This window comes from Mytilus trossulus, chromosome 13 (assembly GCF_036588685.1).
Source record: "Mytilus trossulus isolate FHL-02 chromosome 13, PNRI_Mtr1.1.1.hap1, whole genome shotgun sequence".
NCBI lineage: Eukaryota > Metazoa > Mollusca > Bivalvia > Mytilida > Mytilidae > Mytilus > Mytilus trossulus.
In genome coordinates, this window is record NC_086385.1 from 20809024 (window position 1) to 20832564 (window position 23541).

At 33.2% G+C, this 23541-nt stretch overlaps 1 protein-coding gene across 1 annotated transcript in view; it reads left to right on the forward strand.

Moving 5' to 3' along the window:
• LOC134694890 (uncharacterized) overlaps positions 1-23541 on the forward strand; it is a 323806-nt gene that overhangs the window by 262284 nt on the left and 37981 nt on the right. The window contains exons 52-56 of the mRNA XM_063555996.1: positions 866-989; positions 3204-3289; positions 5778-5873; positions 12671-12901; positions 18079-18260. Coding sequence (XP_063412066.1) covers positions 866-989; positions 3204-3289; positions 5778-5873; positions 12671-12901; positions 18079-18260 — 719 coding nt within the window. The remainder of the gene's footprint in view (positions 1-865; positions 990-3203; positions 3290-5777; positions 5874-12670; positions 12902-18078; positions 18261-23541) is intronic.

A 23541-nucleotide genomic window follows, 5' to 3' on the forward strand; every position in this document is an offset into this window, starting at 1 on the left:
TTGTGTGTTTTTCTTTAAAATTAGGAAAAAGCCGACTAAATTTGTTGTATGGAAGGATTTTAAGCTGTATTTGTCTGTCTGGTAGGTATCATCTGACCTGGACCTCATTTTAGTTGTTCATTGGTTAATGTTAAGTTTTCATGGTTAAGTTTGTTTCTTAGATAATATAAGCAATATTTTAACTATATTTAATGCTTAAATTGATTGTAAGGTATACCTTTATAGCTTGTTGTTCGGTGTGAGCCAAGGCTCCGTGTTGAAGGCCGTACTTTAACCTATAATGGTTTAATTTTTAAATTGTTATTTGGATGGAGAGTTGTCTCATTGGCACTCACACCACATCTTCCTATATCTATGTCTGCCTGGCATGGTTCATTGGTCAATGTTTTGTTTTCTTGGTTACGTCTGTTTTTTAGAAACTATAAGAAGAAGGTCGACTATATTTGATGTATTGAATGATTGTAAGGTGTACATGTATTTCGTTTTTAGTTTATCTGACCCTTACCTCATTTTCTTGGATCATTTTAAGTGTTTGTGAAAGATGTAGTAAAGCTGTATGTTTAGGACTATTAATATACTCATATAATATCAATGATAAGTAAAGAAGGCGAGACATTTCAGCGTGTGCATTCTGTTATAAAGCAATTTCTACTGTTATCCTTAAAGTTAGCTGCTAGGTTAAACATATTAATGCAGCACATGTGTTTTTATTGCCCTGCTCTTGTTACATCAATCATTCATTCAGGGAGTGCTAAATTATAATTGAAGTCTTCAGTTCAAGGTCTTCTAGAATTGATAATAGTTTTTTTAGCTTATCATTAATGTTGTGACATATTTGAATGATTGTTAACAATTTTTTTTATAGATCAAGCTAATGCAGATGGTGATTTGGTAGGGGATGTTTGTGACAATTGCCCCTACGTCACTAACAGTGCACAGACAGATACCAATGAAAATGGAATTGGTGATAGCTGTGAACTCCAAGACAGGTCATTTATTTATCAACTTTTTTTCTCTTTGATATCTTAATTGTAGTTGATACAGTTTCATATTATATTGATGTTACATGATTTTGCAATATGGTGTGGATCAAATTTTGTTAACTATGTAAAGCACAATAGTGTGCTATGAAATATTGTGCCCAAAGACAAAATTGCATGGTTTTATATCCTGAAATTTTGTCTCCATCTATGCAATAATGTCCAGAGAAGGATAATTTAAGATAGATAATTTAGCTTATCTGAAATATATTCCATCTTCATGACTAATTTAACATGTACTGTGTTACAACTGGAGATTCTAATGACATGAAAAGGTAAAACTAGGCTACCAAAAACTGAGTGGTTTAGAGCGTCTGACACAGTGCAGACGGTGTTGTTTCGATATCTCGATAGCATGAGTGCAAATCCTGACTAGCATGACAAGGGAAGAACACAATTTTGCTTCTGCAATTTTGCAGATTTTATATTGTTGTGCTGATATTTAATTTAGAGTAATTGTATATATATACCAGGTGGTCGTGTGGTCTAGCGGGACGGCTGCAGTGCAGGCGATTTGGTGTCACGATATCACAGTAGCATGGGTTCGAATCCCGGCGAGGAAAGAACCAAAAATTTGCGAAAGCAAATTTACAGATCTAACATTGTTGGGTTGATGTTTAAACGAGTTATATATATACAATTATATATAAAAGTCTAAAAATTACTCCCAATTATATTTTTATGCTCAATTTTTTTTCTCCTTTAGCGGGATTCAAACTCACACCTTCGGAACTCTATAGCACTGTCCTAAGTCTTAAGACCACTCGACCACATCCACTAAATAAATATATATTATATGTTATTCAGGTCTCAGACAGGGTATATACTGTGACATTCCCGGCGTAGAGTTTATATCCCCTGAGCCGAAAACGAAGGGGATATAAGCCCTAAGCCGGGAATGTCACTGTTTATACCCTTTCTGAGACCTGAATTACACATATATTACCGATAACCCCTGACTAAATGTTATTTTCCAGTGTAGGTATTTGTTGACAACACATATATAAGTTGATATGTTCCGCATACGTGAGAGATTTTCTAATTTGCTGTGAACATAATTTTATCGCGTATGTTATAATTTATAATAAAACTTTTAACATGAAATTTAAGTATTAAAATTGTAAATTGCGTGATTTTGTATCAAAAATGTATTATTGACTGAAGCACGTCGTTATTTTCCCTTTTGAGCCTCTGACAGTCTGATAGCTTTTGACTACGTCACATAGTAACCGGTGTTATGATGACGTTTTTGAGGTTTCAAGTGGGGATAAAAGCGTCGTATATACCCCGGCAGTTTCCTGAATATATACTGACATCTCTGTGTTGTTATCCAATCACAAACCTCGACACATTTGTAATCCGTAATATATATATATATATATATATTGTCTATATATGAATAGCAACATATAACATACAAATATATTTGAGTTTGAATTAATCAGAACAAAGTATAATTCCATTAAACAAATAAAATTATAAACTGCCTAACAATTTCACTTCAACACACTATTAAGTACGTAAATATTAGTGTGTTTAAAATATTTACAATGCGAGTAAAAATAATCACAATATTTTGCTATACAAACTAGCTTCATCTTACGTGTATCTATATCCAGTTGAAATTTGATGTAGATAATAAACTTTGAAGCCCATTGTACATGAATTAAGCTACCTTTTAAAGAATTCTTAATTTGGATGAAATTCAAAATTATCTACAAAATTGGTGATTGAAGTTTGCAATGTACATTGGCCAATACTACAGGACAAAAAGGACGATGTTGTGTACTAAATTATTCTTTATCTTTCCTGTATCTTTTCTCATCTTTTACATTAAGACCATCAGGTTCTAAAGTGTGGAGCTGGTGTATCCACTGAGTTGAGCATTACTTCCATGTGCATGACTGATATTGTTATTCCGGCTCTTGTAGTGCTGCACTGAGTAAACAACTACTTAGCTCTGATAGCTTCAAATAACTTCTACATCCAGTTAAACTGTGTCAGTAATTTAGAAAACGATGGGTCTGCCCCAAGCCCAATATATCCCATTCAATCTCTAATGCTGTCCAAGTTGTAATATCTTAATTTAAATTTTAAAAATGATTAATGAACCATAACAATTGGTATCCAACGTTGTGCTAGTAAGTTTGTGTTTATTTTCAGTGATGGAGATGGAATTCAAGATACAGATGATAATTGCCCTTATTTGGCAAATGGAGAACAGTCTGATACCAATGGGGATGGAACAGGTAAATCTTCTGGAGGGAAGTCTGTTATACATAGATGACTTAAGAGGAACTTAGTTTATCTGGTTCTGAAGGAAAGTCTGTTATCCATAGCTTACTTAAGAGGGACTTAGTTTATCTGGTTCTAAGAGAAGTCTGTTATCCATAGATTACTTAACAGGGACTTAGTTTATCTAGTTCTGAAAGGAAGTCTGTCATCCATAGATTTCTTAAGATGGACTTAGTTTATCTGATTCTGAAGGGAAGTTTATTTTAGTGTAGTTGGTGCTTCCAATGAAAGTGCCAAAATTAAACACACAAAAATCAAGCAAACACAATATATTGAAACGACGATATCGAAAGGTTGATTGTTCGTGGAAATATCTCATGTTATCATGTCTTACGTATATTTTCGATAATTCCTTACATAGCCAAATCTACAAATAAATATCGAGTATATATGACAACAACACTATATATTTTTTATTTAATTTTCAATTTCCTAAAATTGTTAAGAAAACACGATATGAATTTGTATTCACATATGTCATAAAAATGCCTGGCTTTTGCTGGTTATACACCATTATTGGTAATTAGATTATAAAAACTCCTTCAAATCATTTGTCTTCTATTAATTAACATGTTCTGCCAAAGGCATACAAATTACAATTTAAATCCATGATCGTTAATAGTTAAAATTTATTTCATATGATTTTTGAAAAAAAACACCACTTTGAAAAATCTTTTTTTAAATTAAACACATCAACAGCAAAATTACACACACCAAAATAAAACACCTTCCTTTTCAGTGAAAACTGTAAAAATATCCTGACGCCAACATTTCCCAATTTACAGTACTTAAGAGGGACTTACTTTAACATACAAACCCTACGGAAAATACATGCAAATGTCTTCTGTTAAAGAACAATTCAATGGAATAAAACCAAACATGGCATGAATGTTCCTAATGAGGTGTTGACTAAGTGTTGTTACTTTGTAAATCAATCAATCAAGATGGCCAACAGGGAAACAAGTTTATCAAGGGACATAAAAAAAATTCTAGAAATATGATATGTATCTATTGAGGTGCTGACCAATAGTTTAACATAGGACCCTATAGGAAATACATACAATTTTCTTCTTCTAAAGAACCACTGAATAGAATGAAACCAGAAAAGAAGATATACACATCAGTCAACATGAGCAAAATTTTCAATAGACTTTTTGTTTGAGTTATTTTCCTCATTGAGTACTTTTCTACAATTTCAATAAAACATGTATTATTTTATTGGTAATTTCTGTAAACTTTACAAAAGTCTTCTGCTTTTGATTAAATTCATAGGCCATTTTGAAACCAAATTTGGCCTCAATCTTTATTAGGGTATCTGTTATGATTTGAATCTGTTTTTACATGATATCCAAAACCAAAGTAGAACCAGGTGAGTTAGGCTGTAGTTTGTTGAGCCATTTGTGTTATGGACAAGAGACATAGTGAGCCTAGATTTTGTCATTGGAACCATCAAATGTTTTGTGATTAAAGGTATTTTAGACATCAATATCTTTCTAAAACCTTCATGGAACTTTATGAAATTTTAACAGAAACTTGACCGTGACCTCGAAAAAGCATTCAGAGCAAATTTTTGAAAATATTTCATTTTTAGTATTTACCTGATAAATGGACTTACTTTAAAAAAAAAAGGAGATATAGACTAGCGTTACTGTTTATTACACATCAATTGCTTTGTCCAATCTTCATGGAATTCAATGAAACTTTGGCAGACTGAGTATTTTATGATTAATAATATTTATGAAACCATTTTTTTTTTTTTTGATTTTCAGTATTTTTTTGATAGATGGAATAAGGTTTTTTTATTGACAGACAGTCTATGATTACGGTTTTTTTCATGATAAATTTGTTAACCTTCTTGAATAGTTATGAAACTTGGACAGAAGCAATATTTCAAGATAAAAAAAATCTCACAGGGATCCTGATCTGATTTTTTCTGTGATGACATAAACTTTTCATGATCTGTTTATATACTGCTGTGTACTGAAGTTGTCAACAACCGGATTGTAGTGAAGTATAGAAATTGAAAGTTTTCTTTATTTATTTTTCATTTGTGTTCTTGAAATATATTGTCCACTTTTCAATCAGTGATACTCCTCCCACAACTAGCTAGACTGATTTTATTGTGTGCAATTTAACAGAAATTTGGATTTGCTCTATGTATTAATAATGTTATTACTTTACAAATGTACAACTATTTTGACAATAATATTTTAGAAATTTAAAATTAAAGGTATGTGCAATATTTTTTTTAATTTTCAGTTCAAGTTACTGCAGCTGTGTAGAAAGTTTAATAATAATCTGTGAAAGTACCACTTTACTGTAACTCCTCAAGTCAGTGATAATGACAAATATATTGCTTAGAAACTTTGTTTTATTACAAACTTCTAGATTTTATACATTAAAAAAAGTGAATCGTAATAACAATGATTATTTGTTTTTTAGGAGATTTTTGTGACACAGATATTGATGGGGATGGTGTGTTAAATGAGGAAGATAACTGTGTGTATATCTCCAATCCATCTCAGACTGATTCAGATGGTATGGTTTATTTTGGTTGTTATTAGGGAATACACCTTTAATATAGAGGGGACACAGAACACTTTTTCTGTCCCTTTGTCAAACTATAGCTAATGGTAAAATTGAGAATGGAAATGGGGAATATGTAAAAGAGACAACAACCCGACCATAGAAAAAAAAAAAAACAGAAGGTCCCCAACAGGTCTTCAATGTAGCGAGAAATTCCCACACCCGGAGGCGTCCTTCAGCTGGCCATTAAAAAATATATATACTAGTTCAGTGATAATGAACGCCATACTAATTTCCAATGTTTTGTCCCCTGTCTGATGTGGAACATACAAATATCGGTCTGTCAGGTCTTGTAAAGGCTCTAACTGCTTTTCTGAATATATCCAAATTATATCAGCAATGTCTCCAGCACTTTCAAAAATCAGTGCTAATCAACTATTTTTAAAAGAGGTATACCCCTAGAAATATTAATTACATGTTTAAAGAATTTTGTATTGTAAGTCCTGTCACATGTACAATTCTTTTCAGATTATTATAAAACTTGTATCAGAAATCAGAATCAATAAAGTCTTGGACAGATTTAAAAATGAAATTTGATGTACTATGTTTAAAAGAGTTATGTCCCTTGGAAATATTCATTATATGGGAAATTGCAGTGTTAGTAGTTATCAAAGGTACCAGGATTATAATTAAGTATGCCAGACGCGTGTTTCATCTACACGAGACTCATCAGTGACGCTCATTTCAAAATATTGTGTACAATACTTGTCAGATTTTTATCAAATTTATATCAGATGTTTAAATCAGCAAATTTTTTTTAATGTATTTCATGAGTTAGAAAATCAGTGTCAGAATATTTTAAAAAAAAAATGTTTTGACCCTTAAAACTATTGTATGCTCTTATTTGTACAGTATAAAAGAGTTATGACCCTTAAAACTATTGTCTGTGCTCTCATGTGTACAATATATAAGAGTCATGACCCTTAAAACTATTGTATGTGCTCTCGTGAACAATATATAAGAGTTATGACCCTTAAAACTATTGTCTGTGCTCTCATGTGTACAATTTAAAAGAGTTATGACCCTTAACACTATTATATGTGCTCTCATGTGTACAATATATAAGAGTTATGACCCTTAAAACTATTGTCTGTGCTCTCATGTGTACAATTTAAAAGAGTTTTGACCCTTAACACAATTATATGTGCTCTCATGTGTACAATATATAAGAGTTATGACCCTTAAAATTATTGAATGTAGTAGGGTCATGATGCTTTATGTTGTGGACCGCCTCAATTGTCTTATGGTAGCATGTATCCTTTGAATGTAGTAGGGTCATGATGCTTTATGTTGTGGACCGCCTCAATGGTCTTATGGTAGCATGTATCCTTTGAATGTTGTAGGGTCATGATGCTTTATGTTGTGGACCGCCTCAATGGTCTTGTGGTAAAATGTATCATTTGAATGTACAGTAGTAGGGTCATGATGCCTTATGTTGTTGACTATTTCAATTGTCTTGTGGTAGAATGTATCATTTGGATGTAGTAAGGTCATGATGCTTTATGTTGTGGGTAGCCTCAATGGTCTTGTGGTATAATGTATCATTTGAATGTAGTAGGGTCATGATGTCTTATGTTTTGGACTGCCTCTATGGTTTTGTGGTAGCATGTGTCATTTGAATGCAGTAAGGTCATGATGCTTTAGATTGTAGACCGCCTCAATGGGCTTCTGGTATCATGTATTAATTATTCTTTGAATGTAATAGGGTCAAAGGTACCAGGATTATAATTTAGTATGCCAGACGCGTGTTTCATCTACATGAGACTCATTAGTGACGGTCAAAATATTGTGTACAATTCTTGTCAGATTTTTATCAAACTCATGTCAGTTAACTGCTTGTAGTCTGCTGTCATTCGTGTACTATTGTCATTTTGTTTATTTTCTTTGGTTACATCTTCTGACATCAGACTCGGACTTCTCTTTAACTGAATTTTAATGTGCGTATTGATATGCGTTTACTTTTCTACATTGGCTAGAGGTATAGGGGGAGGGTTGAGAGCTCTCAAACATGTTTAACCCCGCCGCATTTTGGCGCCTGTCCCAAGTCAGGAGCATCTGGCCTTTGTAAGTCTTGTATTATTTCATTTTAGTTTCTTGTGTACAATTTGGAACTTAGTATGGCGTTCATTATCACTAAAATAGTATATATTTGTGTAGGGGCCAGCTGAAGATTGCCTCCGGTGCGGGAATTTCTCGCTTCATTGAAGACCTGTTGGTGACCTTCTGCTGTTGTTTTTTCTATGGTTGGGTTGTTGTCTCTTTGACATATTCCCCATTTCCATTCTAAATTTTATCATATCAGATGTATAAATCAGCAAATGTCTTTGCTGGGTCAGAAAATCAGTTACAGAGTATTTTTCTCAAAAAGAGTTATGACCCTTAAAACTGTTGTATGCTCTTATGTGTACAATATAAAAGAGTTATGACCCTTAAAACTATTGTATGTGCTCTCATGTGTACAATATATAAGAGTTATGACCCTTAAAACTATTGTCTATGCTCTCATGTGTACAATATAAAAGAAGTATGACCCTTAAAACTATTGCTATGCTCTCATGTGTAAATATATAAGAGTTATGACCATTAAAACTATGGTATGTGCTCTCATGTGTACAATATATAAGAGTTAAGACCTTTAACACTATTATATGTGCTCTCATGTGTACAATATTGTCTCTGTTATCATGTGTACAATATTGTCTGTGCTCTCATGTGTACAATATACAAGAGTTATGACTCTTAACATTATTGTCTGCGCTATCATGTTAACAGTATAATTGAGTTATGACTCTTAAAACTATTGTATGTGCTGCCATGTGTAAATTAATGTCTGTGCTCTCATGTGTTCAATTTTGTCTGTGCTCTCATCTGTACAATATTGTCTGTGCTCTCGTGTGTACAATATTGGTTGTGCTCTCATGTGTACAATATTGTCTGTGCTCTCATGTGTACAATATTGTCTGTACTCTCATGTGTACATTATTGTCTGTGATTTCATGTGTACAATTTTGTATGTGCTCTCATGTGTACAGTATTTGGTGTGCTCTCATGTGTACAGTATTTGGTGTGCTCTCATGTGTACAATAGTATCTGTGCTCTCATGTGTACAATATTTTCTGTGATCTCATGTGTACAATATTGTCTGTGCTCCCATGTCTACAATATATGTACGATATTAATCAATAATTTTATAAAGGTTAAATAAAAGGCTATGATAAATTGTGTGTGACATCGTAACTCTGTTTTTTATTGGAATAATTTACATTTTGTCTGGAACTATACATATGATAATGTTGAATTATACCTTGTAGGCATTTTTTTTGGATCTGTCAGGTGGACAGTAATTCAATAATACAAAAAAAACATTTTCAGAAATTGATGTACATGGAATTTTACACTTGTTATCCCCACTGAGCATGGGAGCATAACTTTTGGTAAAAAACTTTTTTTTTATAATATAAGGATGAAGGCCTGGATAAACTGCGCCTTCTTTACAGATGTCTTATGTTGTGGACCGCCTCAATGGTCTTGTGGTAGCATGTATCCTTTGCATGTTGTAGGGTCATGATGCCTTATATTTTGGACTGCCTCAATGGTCTTGTGGTAGCAAGTATCCTTTGAATGTAGTAGGGTCATGATGCTTTATGTTGTGGACCGCCTCAATGGTCTTGTGGTAGAATTTATCCTTTGAATGTAGTAGGGTCATGATACTTTAGATTGTGGACCGCCTCAATGGTCTTGTGGTAACATGTATCCTTTGCATGTAGTAGGGTCATGATGCCTTATGTTGTGGAGCGCCTCAATGGTGTTGTGGTAAAATGTATCATTTGAATGTAGTAAGGTCATGATGCTTTGTGTTGTGGACCGCCTCAATGGTCTCATGGTAGCATGTATCCTTTGAATGTATTAGGGTCATGAATGCTTATGTTGTGGACCGCCTCAATGGTCTTGTGGTAACATGTATCCTTTGAATGTAGAAGGGTCATGATACTTTATGTTGTGGACTGCCTCGTAGCATGTATCCTTTGAATTTAGTACTAGTATGTTCATGATGCTTTATGTTGTGGACCGCCTCAATGGTCTGCTGGTAGCATGTATCATTTGAATGTAGTAGGGTTATGTTGCCTCATGTTGTGGACCGCCGCAATGGTCTAGTGGTAGCATTTATCCTTTGAAGATAGAAGGGTCATGATGCCTTATGTTGTGGACCGCCTTAATGGTCTAGTGATAGCATGCATCCTTTGAATGCAGAAGGGTCATGCTGCCTTATGCTGTGTAAGTCTCAATGGTCTTGTGGTAGAATGTATTATTTGAATGGAGTAAGGTCATGATGCTTTGTGTTGTGGACCGCCTCAATGGTCTTGTGGTAGCATGTATCCTTAAAATGTAGTAGGATCATGGGTGCTCTGGCCAAGCCAAACTTAATTCTTGAGAATAAGTATTTGCTGCAGCTCTGCTAATCACACAGGATTTAAGATAAAGGGGATAAAGAGTCAGACTAATTTGTCTAAGTAGGGGGATTCAAATTAAGCACTATATATAAGCAGGGTCTTATCACTTCAGCATGTTCTCATTCTGAATATGCATTAAACCTACCACTGGATGTTAAAACTGCGATCTATTCTTATGTTCTACACTTTTCATCTGTCATTTGTCTATTGTTCTTTCATATTTCTGTAGCTTAAAAAAACAATTTTCTTCTTCGCATAAATTTCTTTCTTTCTACGATTGACATGATTACTATGGATTCATTATTATTCCTTGGATACCAATTTTTGTTCAAAAATTGATACCCACTGAGATAAATGAATCCACAGTACTATATTTGGTAGACAAGATCTTAGCAATATTTTCATACGACCGCAAAAATTGAATTTTTTTTTGTCTCATATTGCATGGTATCACGTTGGCGTCGTCGTCGTCGTCTACGTCATCGCCGTCCGAAGAATTTAGGTTTTCGCACTATAACTTAAGTATAAGTGAATAGAAATCTATGAAATTTAAACAATAGCTTTATGACCATAAAAGGAAGGTTGGGATTAATTTTGAAAGTTTTGATCCCAACGGTTTAGGAATTAGGGGCCAAATAAGCATTTTTCTTGGTTATCGCACCATTTCTTTAGTATAAGTGAATAGAAATCTATGAAATTTAAATACAAGGTTTATGACCTTAAAAGGAAGATTGGGATTGATTTTGGGAGTTTTGTTCCCAGCAGTTTAGGATTAAGGGGCCCAAATGGTACAAAATTAAAAGTTTGATTTTAACAAAAATTGAATGCTTGGGGTTCTTTGATATGCTGTATCTAAACATATGCTTATATTTTTTTATTATTGGCCCAGTTTTCAAGTTGGTCCAAATCGGGGTCCAAAATTAAAATTTGTTTGCTTTCCGCAAAAAATGAATTCTTGGGGTTCTTTGATATGCTGAATCTAAACATGTACTTCGATTTTTTTATTATGGGCCCATTTTTCAAGTTGGTCCAAATCGTGGTTCAAAATTAAACTTTGTTTGATATCAACTAACATTGAATCCTTGGGGTTCTTTGATATGCTGAATCTAAACATGAATTTAGATTTTTTATCATTTTCCCAGTTTTCATGTTGGTCCAAATTGGGGTCCAAAATTAAACTTTGTTTGATTTCAACAAAAATTGTATGTATGGGGTTCTTGAATATATGCTTTATCTTACCATGTATTTAGAGTTTTTATGGGTCCAAAATTGAACTTTATTTGATTTCATCAAAAAAATAATTCTTTGGGTTCATGGAAACATAGACGTATTCAGAATTTTTATTAATGAATACACCAAGAGAGTAGATACTAATTTTAATGGACATAAGGCAATAAGTCCAATGTTACTTTCAATCAAAAGACACATAATCAATGAATGATATTGGACATAAAAGGTAATGTCCAATTTAAAGTTTTGAAGTTTAAGTTCTTAGACCACATTCATTATGTGTCAGAAACCTGAGTTTTAATCATTATCCAAATTCAGAGATTGAGTGTTGTGTCCATACTTTCCCCAATGTTCGAACGCGATTAATATAAGTTGCAAAACTTGTTTCCCAATCCACCATAAATAAATATGTTTAAAACTAAAAGGGTTCGAACTATGCGATCGTATAACGCAGCCCCTAAGGAGCATCTGGTTTTAATATGTAATTACTGATGACAGAATGGAGGTCAATTCCAATATCGTTGATTTTCACTTTTCAGTTGTTATGGTCCTTATGAAATTGAAAGTGCAAGATCACAAATAAATGTTAAAACATCTGGTTTATTGTTGCTCTGACAGCCGCTTGTTTAAATTTAGATATAGATTTTGCGCCAGTCCCAAGTCAGGAGCCTCTAACCTTTGTTAGTCTTGTATGATTTTTAATTTCAGTTTCTTGTGTATAATTCGGAGTTTAGTATGACGTCCATTATCACTGTACTAGTATACATATTTTTTAAGGGGCCAGCTGAAAGACACCTACGGGTGCGGGAGTTTCTTTCTACATTGAAGACCTATTGATGGCCGTCGGCTGTGGTCTGCTCTATGGTCGGTTTGTTGTCGCTTTGACATATTCCCCATTTCCTTTCTTGATTTTATTGATTTGAAATTGTGTTCAGATGAATACTTATTGGCATAACACTGTTAAATTACCTGAATGAAATTTATCTTTTCAGCTACATGTAGTAAACTTGCCAATGCAGTTGGAAAAAAAAAAAATTTAAACTGAAAGATAGTAAAATTTTATTTCAGGAAATCATAGAGGAGATGTTTGTGAAAGTGATTACGACCAAGATGGTACTATTGATACTTTGGACAATTGTCCTAATAACAAATTCATCAATGAATCTGACTTTGGTACTTATACTGGTTTAGACCTAAATCCTGAGCTGACATTACAACCAGCACCAAGCTGGATGATTCTACATGGTGGCAAAGAAATAAGGCAAATTTCAGTCACTACCAAACCAGTGGCCTATGTAGGTATGTCATCAAATTAGTGTCGAATTTGTCAGTACAACTTATTTCTGGATAACTCCTCCTACAGTTGAAGTGTTAGGACATTTTAAAGTTGTTGACTGTTTGTACATACATTGAAGGTGTGCATGTGGTCAGGGTTTAGATCTATATTAATATTTGCTTTTTTTGAGATAGATTTTCTAGAATATATATACCTTGCATTAGAGGTGTGTAGCATTTTCCTGATAAATCCTCTAAGACCCCGTTCACACTAGCATGTTATTTATCGATCTAATTTGAATTGATCTAAATATCGTTTACATTATCTTTTATCATAACGATCTCTATCGATCAAATCTGAACCACTGCGTTCACATTACAATTAAAAACACAATCGATTCAACCATTTTACCCGTAAAACTGTAAACATAGTGTTTGAATAGAACTAATTTATCAAATTTGTGTGTTGATACACTGATACACACACTTGAAAACAAAAATTGCATTAAGTTATTGTTTCTCTTGAATCACGAGTTTAAATATGATACTGGTTTTAATTGCAATTTTTTATAATTTTGAAAAAAAAATCCGTAGCAACGAAGTTACAACACGACGCCGGAAATACGGCGCATCCTGCAAAGACACAAAATTAGCATAAGAAAAGAAGACACAATTTTCGAAAATATGCTACGACGAAGACAATATATTTTCAGATTGGTTTAAAGGTCTTTTAACAGAAAATATGGGTTAAACAACGAACCTTTGTGATGGTTTTTCCGCTATACACGCGCATACGTTATTTTCGATTCAATCGTACTAGTTTAAACCGATCTCTGCGTTCACATTTAAAGTAAGATTGGTTAACTTTAGATTGATTCAAACTAAATTACCTCTTTTTGTTTTTTAGTTTAGACCTTCAAAGCATTCACATTAGTCTTTAATCTAAGGTGAACAGGTCTAGTTTAAATCTTTAAAAATGTCCTAGTAAGTGTGAACAGGGTCTTTCAGTTAACCATAGAACTATGTACTCCAATGCTTAATTTGTTTATTTTGAAATATTACTTTGGATCTTCGGGGGCCTTGCTTGTGTCTTCTAGAAAAAAATAATATCTTGAAGATATTCCTATATTGACTTTCTGATAATACATTCACATCAGAGTGTCGCTTCGTATAGTTTTGTGTAAGCTCATCTGGCATGAAGGGCCAAGTGTGCTTTTCTCATCACCTGGCGTCTTTCATCATTAGTCTTGCATAAATCTTCTCCTCTGAAACCACTTAGCCAACAAATGTGTCCGATAACACACCCTCCCCTTTCCCCCCAACTAACCAAGATGGGCGTCATTATTAAAAATAGAACATTGGGGTAAAATATAGATTTTAGCTTATAGCTCTTAAACAAAAGCATTTATAGTAAATCTGACATAGGGTTAAACTGATTATCATGTCAAGATCTACCTGCCCTGAAATTTTGCAGTTTTTTGTCATTATCTTGAATATTATTATAGATAAGAGTTAAACTGTAAACAGCGATAATGTACAGCAAAATAAGATCTACAAATATGTCGGATGACCAAAATTGTTAGCCCACTCCTTATTGCACTTTATAGCCAATTTTTAACAACTATTCGTTAACTTTTGAAATCTTTTACAAACATGTCTTCACTGAAACTACTGAGACAAATTTAACCATACTTTGCCATAATAGATATGAGTGTATTTTGTTTAAAAAGAATTTTCGATGACCCCACCTCTTGTAAATCATACCTAGATTTATTCTAGACTAGTGTGACAACTCGTTGTTGGGTTGCTACCCCTGTGTTAGTTATTTTACAGACATTTTAAGTTTTTTTATTATCTTAGATAGCATTATAATATCTACTGTTTATTATGATTTTAACTCTATTTTACATCTATATATAGACATTTAATTATTCATTAAAATCAAAAACATCACAACAGACATGTGCATAGAAAACAAGTTGTGATTAATAAACAATGTAAGATTTTGCCAAAGGAACATCTTCGTCCAAAAAAGTAAAATTAACATTGGGGAACAAAAAATCATCCTTTTTGTCGTAATTGGTTTTTTTTTATCTTTTATTTTTTTTATTTCCAGCAACTACAACATATACATGACATACATACAATATAATACATATGAGATAAATACAATGTCATTTTTATAAATAAATCTTTATTGGAAATATTCTAAATTTTCTATTGAAAAAATAAAGAAATTAAAAAAAAAAATTAAAAAAATTAAATGAAATTAAAATAAATAAATAAAGAAGGAAAACAAAAAACAAAAACAAAATTCTAAAGGATTATCCAGTTACATCCCTGTCTATAATTTTAATATCACATAATTATGTTGGGGGAAAAAAATGAAAATTTACAAGACATATTTCTTTCGTAACAGCCATCAACATAACATGGCAACAATATTTTCTTTTAAAAAGATTATAATTAAGTAGTCATAAGTTATTGTAACAACAACAAAAAAGACATTAGCCGGTATACAATAATAGTTTTTCAAAAACATTCCATACATTGTCAAATTCAGTTATCTTTTAATTTTTTATAGCTATGATACTCTCTAATTTATACATATCTTTCAGTTTTATTATAATTGCTTGTAAAAAGAATTTCCTTTTAAAGCATCTAGAATTATACATATATTGTTTAATATAAAGAAAAATCATGTTATATGGGTTGTTGGGAAATATCTTGGATAAGTCTCCAAAAAGAAAGTTTAATTTATTCCACCAGAAAGGAACCAGTTATCAACATCCTGTAGAAAATCTTGTACAGTATTGCAATTCCAAAATAGGTGTTCTATAGACTCATTATCTGATTTACAAAATGTACGCAAAGGATCATCAGTCAATTTTATTTTAACTAAATACTGATTTGTGGCAATAATGCTATGGTTAATCCTATATTGCAGCCACTGTAATTCACTATTTTTAGTAACAGCAAATGGCAGTCTGAAAATCTTTTTCTAGTTCAGGTTCTGTTCACCAAAAATTTTAACCCACTTAAGCTGTCCAGTAGGAATAACATTATTTCTGGTCAGTACAGAATACATAACTTTTGATCCTCTACAATGTTTTAAAAATATTTGTAGATATGATGGTATAAAAGTACAAACTAATTTGTAAGATCCTTTAGGGAAAGATTTTGATGCCTCTTTTACTGCCGAAATAACACTTAAATTTAAGAAAATCTGTGTTAATGTTATATTTTTGCTTAAATTGGTCAAATGGCATATTCAATCCATTTTGGTCAACTATATCATTTACAAATCTAATACCACTTTTGAACCATTCTTGATAAATTACTGATTTATGACCAATTTGTCGTAAAATTTTAATGTGGAGTTCTCCATGTAAAGCTGGAATATCTAAAAAAAAAAAAAAATGGAAAACAACACGTTTTATAATTGATTGCGTCCGAAGCGCTTTTCACGATTTATCTTCATCAGGAACACTCAAAGCCAAACATTTGAAATCCGAAGATGTATAAGTACCGAAAATCCTTGAAGAGCTATATGTCAAAAATACCAAAAATAAATAGCCAAATTCGTCTAAAGCCAACTTTGCCTGAGGAAGTTGAAACCTTAGACTCATAATAATTTCAAAATTTATAAACAGACAATTTTAGTAAAGTTTTTTAATCATGTCAGTACCGAAGCACTGACTACTGAGCTGATGATACCCTCAGGGACTGATAGTCCACCAGCAGAGATATCGACCCAGTGATTTTAAAAAATGGAAAACAACACGTTTTATAATTTATTGCGTCCGAAGCGCTTTGCTGGATTTACCTTCATCAGAAACGCTCAAAGCCAATCATTTGAAATCCGAAGATGTATAAGTACCGAAAATCGATGATGAGCTATATGTCAAAAATACCAAAAATAAATAGCCAAATTCGTCTAAAGCCAACTTTGCCTGAGGGAGTTGAAACCTTAGTTTCATAATAATTTCAAAATTTATAAACAGCCAATTTTAGTAAAGTTTGTTAAATCATGTCAGTACCGAAGCACTGACTACTGAGCTGATGACACCCTCGGGGACTGATAGTCCACCAGCAGAGGTATCGACCCATTGATGTAAAAAATGGAAAACAACATGTTTTATAATTTATTGCGTCCGAAGCGCTTTTCTGGGTTTTCCTTCATCTAGGAAAGGACAGTTATTCCCGTTTACATTTGATTAATTCAAAGTAATGCACTTTTGTTACATTTCTACATTAAATTTAGAAAAAATTTAAATATTTAACAAAAAAATACCATCAAGATTAAGGTAACAGGTCTGCTATTAAAGAGGTGCAATTAGTGCCCATAGAAATACATACAACCTGTCTATAAACTTTGTTGTCAAAAGATACATTATTACTATCAAGTAGAAAATTAACAGCTTCAATCATCTCATCACACCTCCAGTAAGTAGGTCTATAGATGTAGAAAGATGTGGTGTGAGTGCTAGCATATTTACCTTTCTCAATAGAAAATAAGGCTGTAAATGAGTTGCGGCAAATATATTCGCATTCAATGTTATTAAAAAGGAAAATTTTGTTTCATAAGATTTTGTCGAAGTGTAGTGGAAAGAGTTGAAAAGTCGAAACTGTCAACATAACGATAAAAATAAAGGATTTGAAATCTGGTCTTGGACCAAAAGGTTTAATTACTTAAATTTCAACTGAACAATTGAAATATACCTGTTCATTCTTAGACATTTGGGGCATTTGACTTTCCTTTGTCAATTAACATAGTAGAATAGAAGGATTAAAAAATGGATAAAAAATGCTATCTATCGACAAACCAGAGTATACTTATTTGTATCACTACATTATAATAGTTATAACGATTAGATTGAATTTTGTCATTTATTCATCATCCATGCACAACCTTTTCTCAGAATAAACAATATGTCTATACATTAACCTCACTTTCAGGTTTAGAGATAAAAAAAATTCTAAAACAAGTGTTTGTGACCATCCATAAGAACTTGCGGCCATCTGATATTCATTACTTCAGTACTTTGATAACAACAAAGTATGAAAACAAAACTTAAAAAGTTTCAATTCAAAAATCAGAAATCAGTCAATCATGTAAAAAATACAATTTAACATATTCAAGACAATATCTGAAAATTTGGTATAATGAGTTTGGCAGAATGTTTTTTTTTCTCTTTCAGGCAGTAACTATTTTGATCATATCCAATATTCTGGTACAACATATTCTCAGGATAATGAATGTTACGGGTACATAGGATTTATATTTGGGTACCAGTCAACACAGAAATACTATGTTGCACTATGGAGACATAAATATAATAACATGGATGACAGAGGAGGCACCAAAGGGGTACAAATAAGGGTATGTTCTTGATCTTTAAATTGTTTTGAATATGACCCGGATTTGTATAGTGTCACAAATCCTTAAATCAAATAATAACAGGTGTATAATGATATGAGTTGGTCACCAAAATAGTAAGTGGTGAACCAGTACCACAATTGAAGTTAAGGGGGCTAGAGGTTATAAATCCATTTTTTCTATTTTCTTTTCTATAAATGTACAGTACTTTTAAGAAAATGAAATAAAAAAAATGGTTCAGGATTCATTTAAGCCCACAATTTGCCTTCGCCGGAATCATTCATTTTTGTTAAGGTGCTTTTTTAGTGGTGAATCACTGTCACTTAACTGTTACAGTCCGGTCGATGGGTGAAAAAAATGCTCAAATAATGAGAAAAGCACCAACTTTTGCACGATCGTACATTTTTGTGTACTGAAAAATAATATCTAGGGGCCCACCCTCAACATTTGATATGGGGGCTTATTTTAAGATTGCCACCAAAATAGCCGCCTTGAAAATTAAGCAAATATTCATGATTGAGAATTAACCTGAATTTAAGCATTTTATCAAATTTAGTATCTATTCCTGTTCTTTACTTTTGATTTTACCTGGCTTGTCATTTCATATACAAAAAGTAATAGCTTTTATAAAAAAAAAAACTTATCTTAATTCTTGGGTTGCAATATTTTGCAATTTTAGATATTCTACTGTGATTTGAGAATCTTATAAACATGTATCGGTGAAATGACAGGAATTCAGGACAACAAAGATTAGAACATTAAAATTGCAGGAACTGGATCACTTGTGGATATGGAGAAATCCACAGTTGAAGAAACTTTAACAGAGGACAACTCATAAATGACATTTCAACAATTGTACTAAGAATTTTTAGCAGATAGGAATCTAATGATCAAAGAACAGCTAAATTGACCACGATATAAAACAGAGCGAGACGCGAATTGATAAAATATGTGTTGGTCTCATCACGATGCAAACTGAACATAAAGAAGCAATGAATATTAATAACGAACAGATGATAGTAATATCTCAACAACTTCAGCAGTCTGAAGACAGGATAAACGACAAGGCTAGTGGTAAACGCTTGGCATAATTGGCAGTCAGACCAATGAAAAATTCAATGTTGAAGTGAAAAGGATGGATAAGCTGACAAACACCAAGGAAGAAGACACAGTTCAATTTAAATGTGTGTTTTAACAGCAGGGTAGTTTCAAACAAATGGCATCTGTTGTGATTGATTTAGTGGACAAGAGAAAAAAAAGTCCTTGCAATGGACACATCATCAAAGCCAAAATTTGACCTTAGCCAGTAATAGCAAGTAACACAAAAAGTAAATAATACTAATAAATTTCATTCCTTGGGTCTTTCATAACTTAGTTTGCATGAACCATCAACCGCATCAACTCTGTTGAAGGCAAATTTGGTGCCTTCATCTCAAGTAGGATATCCTATGTCAGGGCTCATGGCTAGAAATCTCTAGTACTGATCTAGGATACCCGCATATGGCTTATGAGTCTTCTTATGCTCACTTACCACCTACTACGAGTCATTCATATTTGGTTCAGAGCAGCATACATTACGGAAACAGTTGGCTGCAAGTGAATACTAACTACTTTCTCCGATGCTGACTGCAGTGTCTACTAAAAGTACCAACCATGTCGAGTCAATGGCAATCCTCCTCCCACATTTATGACTCCAATTATGACAACCTCATCAGCTCCTGTAGCTCTAACAGGCTTGTCACAACAGCAAGCTGACTCCACTGACCAATCCAGGAAAGAGCAGAGGAAACCAAAAGAGTGTGCAACATCTTTCTTGAGAGAGAATATAATAGTACCCGATGGCAACAAGGTTCTGTTGACACAGACTAAGCCCGCAGCTCCCAAAGATGAAAATATTCAATAGATGAGGATCCATGGCTTGTTCATTTACCAATTTGAACGGACTGCTGGAAGACGACAATAAGAATACAGGAAAAAGGTGTGTAGGCTCCTAGATTGACTGGCCGATGTTGACTTGGAGTATACTCGCATGGTAAACACAGATGATGATTCGAAGACTTTAAGAAAAGCATTGAAAAAGCGCTTCAGCAAGAAAGATGATAAGACCAGATTGGAACCGAAGCATTCCTCCGAGGATGTAAAGACAAATATGCTGCACGGAATGTAATAGAGACGAACCCAGAAGCGACCAACAAGGCGTTAAAACAATTCAAAACCTTAATATCCAACCAGATGGAAATATATGGATAAAAAGTGCCAATTATGACCATCGGCAAGTCTTCATTGCTGATGGCGCAGTATCACCGGCCATTAAAGGGAATATGAGCAGTCCTTAGGAAAATAAGGTGCGTAACCTCACTAAACTCACTAAAGTTGTCGCAAAGCTAGCTGATGTTATGCTTTCAACTTATCAGCGTAATCGTAGATTGATCAATCAATATAGCCTTGGGCCTTCTGATCAATATAATCCTGGAAGGTCACCAGATGAATGGAAGATCACCTGATCAACATGATCAATATACACATAGAAGATACCTGATAAATATACGCCTTGAAGATCCCTGAGCAATATAATCGCGGAAGATCGCCAAATGAAATGATGCAGGACAATCAAAACTAACATCAGGAGAAGTGAGTATATATTATGGACAAATGGAGAATAACATTCAACATTCTTAAGGAGTGCCATTATGCTGTCAAAAGAATCTCAGAAAACATTAATTGGGTTCGAACCAATAAGTGCCAAAATCGTCATGGAAAAAATCAAGTCCACAAATAAAAGGATATCATTTAACATTATCCAATGCATGCCCCTTACGTACGCTTTACTAGGATAGGGAGACATACTAGATTTGGAAATAAGGAGATATTGTGTGTTTACTCGGATCGGGAGGCATACTAGATTTGTAAATAAGGAGATGTGGTGTATTTACTAGGATCGGGAGACATACTAGATTTAAAAATAAGGAGAAGTGGTGTGTTTACTAGAATTGGGAGATATACTAGATTTGTAAATAAGGAGATGTGGTGTATTTACTTGGATCGGGAGACATACTAGATTTGAAAATAAGGAGAAGTGGTGTGTTTACTAGAATTGGGAGATATACTAGATTTGAAAATAAGGAGAAGTGGTGTGTTTACTAGGATCGGGAGGCATACTAGATTTGTAAATAAGGAGATGTCATGTATTTACTAGGATCGGGAGACATACTAGATTTGAAAATAAGGAGAAGTGGTGTGTTTACTTGAATTGGGAGATATACTAAATTTGTAAATAAGGAGATGTGGTGTATTTACTAGGAACGGGATACATACTAGATTTGAAAATAAGGAGAAGTGGTGTGTTTACTAGAATTGGGAGATATACTAGATTTGAAAATAAGGAGAAGTGGTGTGTTTACTAGAATTGGGAGATATAATAGATTTAATAATAAGAATTGTTGTGTGTTTACCAATGAGACATATTTCCACCAAAATCCGAATGAAGTGGATGTTAGCAATTGTAGGCAATTGTACAGCCTTGAACAATGAGAAATAAAACACACAGTTAAGTAGGCTATAAAACACCCTTACAGGACACATATTTAACAATTCAAAATTTTACAGCACATCATTAACACAAACTTAAAAATCAGTTGAAAAAGGGCTCATCAGATTAGTACAAAGCAGAAAAACAAAAATACAGTTCAGACATGCCAAGGTATTTAATTATTTATACATCCCTACAAAAAATACAGATCTGAGAGAACTTGCGGATACTGACAGCTAGAACATATACCTATTAAAACTTACAAAAGAATTATGAATACACTTAGTTTAATGTCCACCCCTTATAATTTGTATACATATTATCAGAGACATATACGTATTATATGTCTCTGATATTATTTAAAGAATTCAATTAACTGTTTGCTAATTTCAGCTCTCTTTACCTGTCATCATCAATTTCATTTCATCATTTTCTCTGAAACTATTGTCTTGAAGTTCATTGAATTTGCAGGTATCTACGTTCGACCGTCAAAACTTGACTTTTACTAAAAATAGAAAATAAGGGGGAAAATACCGCTTTTGACTTATATCTCAAAAACTAATCAGAAAGAGCAAATCATACATGAGTAAAACAATCAGCAGGTTAAGGTATGTCTTCTTTGGAAATATTCAGAAAAATTGGACAAACGATGTACCGATTATCAGGTTATCTGCATGTTGATATCGTAAAATATCAGCTGCGAGACATAATATGAAGCTTTTTGTCGAGTGAGCGTAGCGAACAAGATCAAAAAGCCTTCATATTATGTCAAGCAGCTGATATTTTACAATATCAATATGCAGATAATCTGATAATCGATTTATCGGGCTATATTTGCGTGTTTCAGAAGTGTTTTCTTTGTTTCACCAGCACACAAAAGATGACTTGATAAGTTCGGGTCAAAGTTATTAACGTCGGTTCAAACATTATGACGTCGCTGATATGTCCGGGTCAAAGTTATTAAGGCCGGGTCAACGTATTTGACGTCACAAAGACATGATACGAAATAATATTAAGAGCTGAACAGAGTGATATACACAGTGGGACGACCGATAAAATGAGTTATTGTCCCTGAAATTTCAATTTATTATTATTTGGTTTGTTGGCCGTGAAAATTGCAGAATTTCGCGACTTAGGGATTACAGTCCTGAAGTGGTGGCGTAAACTATTTGCAGGGGATTTCCTCAAATAGAAATTTTGAAAGAGCAATTTTGTCCCTAATTTAAAACGAAGCAATTAATTTTATAAAGGCTATAGGCATGTGTAAGTATAAAGACGCCCCAAAACAACATTAAAATGTATTTGATGGCCCCGTGAGGATTTTTAGAACCATAAGAGCCATCTTGCAAGTTAAACCCCCATGGGCATTTTAAAAAGTTTGCAGGTATGATTTCAAAAGACTGAGAGTTTTATCATACCTTGTTTTCAGAAATATATTTCAATATATAAAAAAGAAGATGTGGTATTATTTGTAATGTTTTTCTTAGTTTAAGCCTATCATGTTCAGTGACTGCTGGAAAAAAATATTGCTTTTATGTCCATATCATAGCGAAAATTGATTTCCATTCTATAACGAGTTTGCCTCAACCAAATGTTATGAAACTTTTATACTTTTTTATACATAATGTTTATTACTACAAAGATCAGATCAAGTATGAATTTGGGTCACATGACTTTCACTGTTTTGAAGTTATGTCTCTTTATAATTTAATATGCCGGGGTATCATCACCTTGGACTAATTCTAGATTTTTGTG